At 46.7% G+C, this 9,166-nt stretch overlaps 1 protein-coding gene across 1 annotated transcript in view; it reads left to right on the top strand.

Moving 5' to 3' along the window:
* Window positions 1-9,166, top strand: part of Pitpnm3 (PITPNM family member 3) — a 93,430-nt gene that overhangs the window by 25,304 nt on the left and 58,960 nt on the right. The window contains exon 3 of the mRNA XM_008855654.3: window positions 3,683-3,790. Coding sequence (XP_008853876.1) covers window positions 3,683-3,790 — 108 coding nt within the window. The remainder of the gene's footprint in view (window positions 1-3,682; window positions 3,791-9,166) is intronic.

Consider the following 9,166-nt stretch of genomic DNA (forward strand, 5'->3'; position numbering starts at 1 on the left):
AGAGAGAGAGAGAGAGAGTAGTCTGATTTGTGAAGGCCTGGGACTGGGCACTGGGCAGGAGGGAATCATGTTGAATCCTGGAGAGGTGTTTTAATGAAAAACCAGACAGGAGGCCAAGAGCAAAGGAAGTCAAGCCACAGGTAGTATTAGAGAGAGGAAGAGCCCAGGACCACACAGAAATCAGCATGCTCAGAGCTCTGGAGCCCTGGTAGGCTCCACAGGGCTCAGACAGTCTTGCATACAATCCCCTAGGATAGAACTTCCTACATTGTAGGAAACACTAACTAGCATGTGCTGAGCGCCTACTGCATATGTGGCACTGGACCTGGTGCCACACTTTGGTCTTCCCATGTCAGAGTTCTTTGCAGTGGTATCCACACCTCTGGCTTTCTGTGGGACAGCAGTCGAACCTCAAAGGCACAGAGCAGCTTCTTGGGAGCCTGTTTGCTGCAGGACGGACATTAGAATGGGCAAAGGAATAATTGCTTGCTTGGGTAACTAACTGAGCCAAGAGACAGAGAACTCGAGATGGGTTACTGACTGATCCTGTCTACCCTGCTGTGGGGCAAGGGCAGGTGTCATAGGAGATAAAAGCATGCTGGGACCACATGCTGTCACTGGCATGATGACAGGACACAGGAATATCTCTGGGCCCCTGCTGTGTGCTCAGCACGCTTGTGAACACATGACCTGCCTCATCTCACTCATCTTCATAGCCAACTTACAAGAAACTATGACCCTGGCACTATTTTGTAGACAAGGAAACAAAGGCTTATAAAGCAGGTCATTTCACTGGGAGACAGTGGGTCCAGGATTGAAAGCAGCCATCTAACACCACCAGAACTGAGTGTTTAACCTCTTTATGATTCTGCTTTCCTAAGAGTAACACCGCCTTATATTTCTGCATGTTTTAGCTTGTGTAGTTCTTTCAAATTTATTATATTAGTTGTCCCTGTGGCAGCTTGCTAGTGTTAGAGAGATAGAGGTTTTATTGCCCTTTAAGGGGCAAACAAACAGAAACGGTGGTGGACGGGGGCTGTGTACAAAAACACGAAGCTCACAGGTTGCAGAACTTGTACTGGAACTTGGTCAGAGCTCTGCCCAGTATCTGATGCCACTCACAGGTGTACACTCCTCCCCAGAGGGAGCACATCTGGCTGAGGAAGCTGTCTGGGTATGGGGGGCAGTCAATGCAGAATGTCCAGGGCAGAGTTTCAAGAGGAGAGAATGCCAGAACTTTCTTTACTTTTTTGGAGGCAAGTTTTTGCTGTGTTGCCCAGGCTGGCCTCATAATCCTCCTGCCTCAGCCTCCCAAGTGCTAGGATTACATGTGTGCCACAATGGCAGGCTTAGTCATATATCTGAGTTTGAATTCTGGCACGAGGCAGAGCTCTTGGGCAACAATTACTCAACTACTCTGTGTCTCAGTTTCCTTGTCTATAAAATAAATAAATAAATAAAATAAATAAATAAAAATTGTTCCTTGTTAGTATTAGTGTATATGTGGGGTATGTGTGTGCTGTGTTTGTGTGGTGTATGTACTTGTTACTGTGGGTATCTGTATAAGTATGTGCATATGGAGACCAGAGGTTGGCATTAGGTGTCTTCCTCAATTGATTGCCACATTTACTTTTTGAGACAAGGTTTCTCACTAAACCTGAAACTTGATTCAGCAGGACTGGCTAGCCAATGAGCTTTGGGATTCTGCCCGTCTCCTCCTCCCCAACCCTCAGTGCTGGTGTTATAGGCCTGTGCTGCCATACCCAGCTTTTTACTTGGGTCCTGGGAATCTGAGCTCAGGTTCTCATATTTGTCCAGCAGGCTCTTTACTGACAGAGCAATTTCAGCCCCATTCGTTAGTATTTTTAAGAGAATTGAGATAATTTCTTTTTAGGTTTTGACAGAAGGCCTTATGTAGCTGGGGCTGGCCTTGAGTTCACTATGTAGTTGAGGCTGGCCTTGAATTTCTGATCTCCTGCCTCCATCTACTTAGTACTTGAATTGTAGGCATGTACACCATGCCTGGTTTATGCATTAATATTTGTAAATCATTTGTACTAATCTTACTAGCAAGAGTTCCATAAGGGCTATTAAATCAATCAAATAAATACTACAAAAAGACAGGAGGCATCCCAGGCAGAGATGAGATCTGGATTACTGTGTGCTAGTGTGAATCAGAACTCTGGACAGCTCCCAAAGCTTGGGTACCACCATATTGGTTGCATCTGCTGGGTGAAGCACTCTGCCAGCAAGGCAGAAGCCCTTTATTCTTAATTATCCCAAGCTTGGGAATTCTCCTGGCTACCTTTGCTGTCTATGCCATGAGGGAGGACACAACACTTTCCATTAGGAAGGCTCATCTTGGGGTGGGCAGGCAGGGAGGAGAGCACCTGTTCTTATGGGTGTGTCCTTGCAGAAATGTTCCTTCGCAGGATGAGGAGTGTACCATTTGTTTGTTGTTGAAGGCTGGAAACCCAGAGGCTTGTGTGCAGTGTGGAGAGGAAATATGACCTTACTGCTTCACCCCAGAATAATCATGAAGGGATTGTCCTAGTTACTTTTCTATTGCTGTGATAAATATCATGGCCAAAGGGAAACTGGGGAGGAAAGGGTTTATTTCATCTTACACTTCCAAGGCAGGGTCCACTTTTGAGGGAAGTCAGGCAGAAACCCAAGACAGGAGCCTGGACACAGGAACTGAAACAGAGACCATCGTGGAACACTACTTAATGGCTCATTTCCCCTGGCTTGCTCAGCTACTTTTCCTATATAGCTCAGGCCCACTTGCCCAGGGATGGCACCACCCACAGTGGGCTGGGCCCTCCTACATCAACCAGAAATTAGAAAAGGCCCCACAGACATGTCTACAGTCCAACCTGATGGAGGTAATTACTCAACTGAAGTTCCTTCTTCTAGTTTGTGTCAAATTGAAAAAAAAACAAAAACCTAACCAGCTGAAGAATAGAGACAGGGCTGGTGGGGGGAGTGGATGAAGGAATGGAGACATTAAAAGGTTCCTTTAGTTGATATAGGAGCCAAGGGTTCCATACAACTCATACAACTTGGAACCCTCAGGCTTCTATCCTGCACTTACCCCAGAGCTGCCCTGAACCCCTCAAGCTATGACCACCTCAAGTCCCTGATGGTAAGTTCCTTCTCCTGTGAAGAAGAAGGGCCTCTTCCCCGGGCATCTCCTTTGCACCAAGACCCTGACACCGTTATCTCATCTGATCTTCCTGGTAACTCTGTGAATTGGACACTTCCAATCTCACTTTGCTGAAGGGGAAACTGGCATTCAGAGAAGTCAAATCATATTCCTGAAGGAAAACTGCTGGCAGATAATGAGGTTTTTGTTCTTTCTTCCCAAGAAATGCTAACTTTCAGTCCTGGCTACTTCCTTCTCCTCTAGCACCAGGCGCCTGGTGAGGCACAACAATGCCTTCCACAATGGTGGTTCCTGAGTGCTTCATTCGAGTTATGACAGCTATTTTCAGTGGTTGAAGTTGGGCTTGGGATATAGCTTGGTGGTAGAGCACTTGTCTGGCATGTACATGGATTCCAATTCTAGCACTTCTGGTCCGTCTCAACTTATGGATGAAATGAGTGTCCCTTGGGCATCAGCTCTGGTTCAAGCTACCCTACCCTACCTTGTCTGCTCACTCCATCTCTCCCCTTCCAACAGAGGAGGTGGCTGAAGGGAAGAATGCCATCCTCATTGGGATGAGCCAGTGGAATTCCAATGACTTGGTGGAGCAGATCGAGACCATGGGGAAGCTGGACGAGACTCAAGGTGAGCTGCCTCTCCCAAGACCCAGCTGTGCACATGTGTGTTGCTGGGTAGGGGTGGGCCTGCCCATTGGGGCTGGCACTTGGGCCTTCTACGAAGAGTCATCCATCTGGGCCTTTTCCCTCACAACATCCTGAGTTCTGTTGTCTGTAAGAACTTCATTCTTCATAGAATGATTACCCAGGAACATGGGTAATTAAGGACAGCTTCTAGGTCAAATTCCTTGGAGCACCCGACCTGTGGGGTTGAGAACCAACAGATAAGATAGACTGGCAACTGGGCCTTTGAGCAGGGGGTGAAGCACAGCAGTGGGGACGTGAACTTCCTCTGGTGGGCATCCATGCACCAGGCACAGAGGAGAGCTTTGGCCAGCTTGATCAGCAGTCAGAGCAGGCTTATCCTTCCAAGCCACCCATCCATCTTCCATCCAACAACTTCTCAACACTATCAGAATGTTCCTTGCGCACCTACCATGGAGAAGAGCCTGGTCAAAAGATCACAAGTGATTTAGCTGAGACCTTGCCTTGTGATGTAGGGAAGCATAGCCAAGGAATAATCAGGCGCAAGATGAGGGCTACTGGTTCAGAGAGAAAAGAAGGTATGAGGGGACCCAGGGAGGACTGGCAGTGAGGTCATGGGGCCAGACTTTGAAAGTTACCTGGCAAATATGGCTGAAGAGGTTGTAGAACCTGAGCTGGCATATGGGAAAACCGAGGGTCATCTGGAGGCTGTGTTTGAGAAGTGCTGCATGGAATGGAAACCAGAGCCAGGGCTAGAGCCCCACCTGGGTGGTTCCTCATACCTGCAAGACAACTTTTCCCCCTCCCTCCCTCCCTCTCTCCCTCCCTCCCTCCCTCCCTCCGTTCCTTTCTCCCTTCCTTCCTCTATCCCTCTCTTTCCCTCCTTCCCTCTTTCATTCCTTCCTCCTTGTCTTAGTCCTTTATGTGCTTCTATAACAAAATACCTGCCACTGGGTAATGTATAAAGCAAGGAGGTCATCTTGGATCATTGTGCTGGTGACTGGAAAGTCCAAACAGCATGATGTTGGCATCTGGTAAGGGCACCCTGCTGCATCTTAGCAGGGTGAGTAGCATCATAGGGTAGGAGTGTGTGTGACAGAGAAGAGCAGACAATGTGAGCAGGAGAAGGTGCATGGCAAGAGAGCAAGAGACTGAGGAGGGGCCAGGCACCTTTGGTCATAACAACTTGTTCTCGAAGGAACTGACCTGCCCATGTGGCAGCACGATTCCCTTCCCAAAGCAGTCATGGTCTAGTCACTTAGAGGCCCTCTGAGTCTCAATGATATTATAGTGTCTCAATGATATTATAGTGTCTCTTAGAGGCTCTGCTGAGTCGCAGTGATATTATAGTGGGGACTAAGCTGCCAGTATGTAACCCTTTGGGGACACACACCACACGTCTAATGCGTCACATACACTTCCTCTTCCCTCGTCGTCTTTGGCCTTGGCATTCTATGGCTGTGGTCTCTGCCAGAGCTGCTGATAGGGCTGGCAAATCAGGAGCTGTCCGGTGAGATGGCCTGAGCCTAGCCCAAGAGGATAACCATCTCGTCCCAGCATTTTCTCCTTTCCTCTTCCCTATCCTTTCCTTCAGGTCAGAGTTTGTCCCATGTCAAAGTGGGAAGCTCTTTCCAGGCTAGGACATTGTCTCCTGATTGACCTTGGGGGCCAGATGCAGAGTGGGCCCTTCCTTGAATGTGACAGTGGCTAAGGAATGTTTCCTTTAAAAGGTTTTGGGTTCTACTGGCCTGACTTTGGAGGGGCTCAAACTGTGCCAGGCCTCAGTCGAGTCTGGGAGACAGTGCCCAGTCTTAAAGCCATGTGTTTTCAGATGGATCCTCAGCCTGTTCTTTGCTTCACCCCAGGAGCTAAGAAGGGACCCAGAACAGGCCATATATTCTGGATCCTGCTCTCTCACCATGCTTGGTAGCCACAAAAAGACAAACCCAGGTTTGTACTTCACCACTTGGCTGGTCTCCACTCCTTGCTCCCACACCCACCTGTCTTCTGTGACTCAGACCCAGGATGTGCTCAGCAGGGGTGAGGGAGAGGCAGTGTGAGCTGGGAGGGAGGGGTGATAGGGGAGAAGGAGGAAGAAGGAGGTCCATGGGAGAGGCAGACCCTGTTGGAGTATAAGATCTGGGCTTGACGCTCAGTCTTGCTACTCTGGTTTTGAGGCCAGAGAAAGCCACATCACCTTTCCGAGTCTTTGTTTCTCCATTTGCAGTGTGGGGTACAAGTAATAAAGTTGTGGGAGTTAGATGAAATGATACTTGCAAAAATGACCAGTTATAAATCATTATAATGATGGGGTGGGTGAGCAGTCTAGCACAAGTGTAGATGTAGCAAAGCTTCGCCTCTTGGTGCTAAGTGTAAGAGCTGCTGCTGTGTCCTCCTGACACAGAACTGGGAGCAAGAGGGAGGGAAGATAGAGGGGACATGGAAGAACAAGCCAGCCCCATTTCCAGATCCTTCTGAGTCTCCCTCTCCAATGAGTTCGTAGAACACAACAGGACATGCACATGAATTTTCATCTTGGAGCTCATTTTTCGGCCTCTGCAGGATCCCGGCACTCTGCTAGATGCAGGGGAAACAGAGATGAGCAGGATCGCAGCATCACTCTGGGGCCTCAGCACAGTGGCAGGCTGCTGTCTGGGGCAGGCTGAGCAAAGGGCTGAAGAGGAGGCTCTGAGGACTGTTTAGGGAGAGGGGCTTTTGAGAGTGTCTGCTGGAAAGGGCTGCCATCAGAATTGTGGTCTAAACGGGGTGGTACTCCTGCTTCCTTCAAGCTTCCTGTCCTTCCACACAGGGCTCTTCCCAGGGACCCCTTGTGATAATGCCCTGACCAGTCAGTCACCTCTTCTCCAGGGGCATCTCCACTTCCCTCAACTGATACCATCTACTTCCGGCCAAGACCTTTAAGGGGCTCCAGACTCCTATTTCTTGGTCACATCCTGCCTGGATGACCCAGACATCTCATGCTCCTCCAGTTCCAAATGGAGTTGGCCTTCCCCTGACCTTTGAGTTCTGTTCTGTTCTGTTCTGTTTTTCTCTCCATCGTTATTCCTATCATGCCATACGTACTTCCTGGCCGTTGTGGTGTCCAACTGTCAAAGGTGCCAACTGGGGAGTGTGCGCCTGTGTGCTCTTGGGCTTTGCTCATAATTTTTTATTATGAACTCATCTTGGTCACCCCATTTTCTTTTTGGTGGGGTTCTGCATGCCTGAGATCATGCCCATGTCTTCACAGAGACTGGTCTTGTGATGCTGTCTGCTGGACTTGCGTGTTTCACTCATCTTGAGTGTTTTTTATACTCAACTTACACTTGAAGGTTTCTATTCTCCATGGGTAGTATAAATTTAGACCCTACACCCACATGTGGCACAGGCTTAGGGTGTTAATTACACATGTGACTTTTTTCTTTTTTACTGTCTGTGAATGGTTTCTTTGCTGCTGCCCCAAAGGAATGGGGTGTTGTGTGTGTGTGTGTGTGTGTGTGTGTGTGTGGTTTATGTGTGTGCTGGTGAGTATAAGTGTATGTGTTTATATCTGTGTGCATTTATGTGTGCATGTGTGTTTGTGTATGTGTGCACATGTGTATATGTGCATTTGTGTTCTGTATGTGTATATTCATGAGTAATTGTGTGCATGTGTGTTTGTATGTTTATGTCTATGTATGTGTGTATTTGTAATGCATATGTGTATACTTGTGTACATGTATGTGTTTGTGTGTATATATGTGTATATGTGTTTGTGTATATATGTGTTCCTTTATAGATGGAACATCTCTCCAAGGTGGAAAGGGGGCTCCACTTTAGGTTCTCTCCATTCACAGGCTGGGGTCAAGTCTGCAGTTAGTTTGTTCTCAGCCCCCAGCTCATCGCCATTCACAGGCTGGGGTCAAGTCTGCAGTTAGTTTGTTCTCAGCCCCCAGCTCATCGCCATTCACAGGCTGGGGTCAAGTCTGCAGTTAGTTTGTTCTCAGCCCCCAGCTCATCGCCATTCACAGGCTGGGGTCAAGTCTGCAGTTAGTTTGTTCTCAGCCCATAGCTCAGGAGCCTCCACTCATAGGATTTGGGGATTCTGGGTCTCTTCTATCACAGCTTCTGCCTCCTCTCCAGTGCATTTCTGTCTTTGCTTCTGACCTTTACTTATCATACACTGTATAGTAAGCCTACTTATACATGCACATTTTGGTGATGTGTGCATCACATCCTTTGGCATCAGCTCAGGGCACTTTGTTATTATTTGATGATTATTTGTCTTATTTTTACTTAGCCTTTTTTTGGTTATGGTAAGGTTCATTCATATAAAAAATCTGCTTTTTAAACATGTTGAGTGTCTGGTTCTGTAGCATTAAGTGACATTGCTGTACAGTCACCACTCACCTCTGGAACTTTGTTATCATCCCAGACCTACATGCTGTACCAGTGAGCACCAAACCCCCAACCTTCCCCAACCCGGCCAGCTCCTGAGGATCACACCTCTACCTTCCATCTCTATGACCCTGGCTCCTCTAGATACTTTGGTGGGACAATACAGTGTTTTTCCTTTTGTGTCTGGCTTTCTTCATTAGCATAATATTTTTGTGATTCATCCATGTTGTAGCATGAATCAGTACTTTATTCCATTTGTGGCTGAATAATTTTCCATTGTGTATACCCCATTGTGTTTATCCATTCATCTGTTGATGGACATTTGGGTTGTTTCCATCTTTTAGCTATTGTGACTAACGCTGCTGTGAACATTAGTGTACAAATATCCACCTTCTTTCTAGAATACATTCCTGTTGGAAGAAAATCAAACAATACAAACCAAAGTCTTCCTTCGTTAACCTTCTGTTGCAGACTCACCACACAGCTTATCGATGTGCATAGTTCAATGGCTCAAATTAGACATTAGTGTTGCAAACTACTTTTTAAAAAACCTTAGCAGTGGTCTTGGAGAGCTTTTCATGTGGGAAATGCAGGTTCACCCCATTCTTTTTGCCTGTACTTTTTGTGTTCTGTACAATAGACACACCAGCATTTATATAACCATTCTATGCTGATAGGCATTAACATTTTTCATCAAAGAATGTCATATAAATTTAAAACTATAGGCATTGAAAATAACAAGACTTGCTGCCAAATGGTTTTCCAAAAAGACAGTCCAAATGTGTAACTGCACATCTGCCATGAGTTAGGTTAGCCATTTCCTTACAGTGTTGCCAGATTTGATCTTATCAAGCTTTAAAATTTTACCTGATTTATGAATGAAATAATTTTTTTACTGTTTTATCTTTATTTGGTTTCTAATGGGATTGAGCATATTTTCAGGTATTGGCCAATCTTATTCTCTTTCTTCTTTTTTAAAGAT

The sequence above is a fragment of the Nannospalax galili genome, unplaced genomic scaffold (genome assembly GCF_000622305.1).
Source record: "Nannospalax galili isolate Female #2095 unplaced genomic scaffold, S.galili_v1.0 scaffold888, whole genome shotgun sequence".
NCBI classification, from domain to species: domain Eukaryota; kingdom Metazoa; phylum Chordata; class Mammalia; order Rodentia; family Spalacidae; genus Nannospalax; species Nannospalax galili.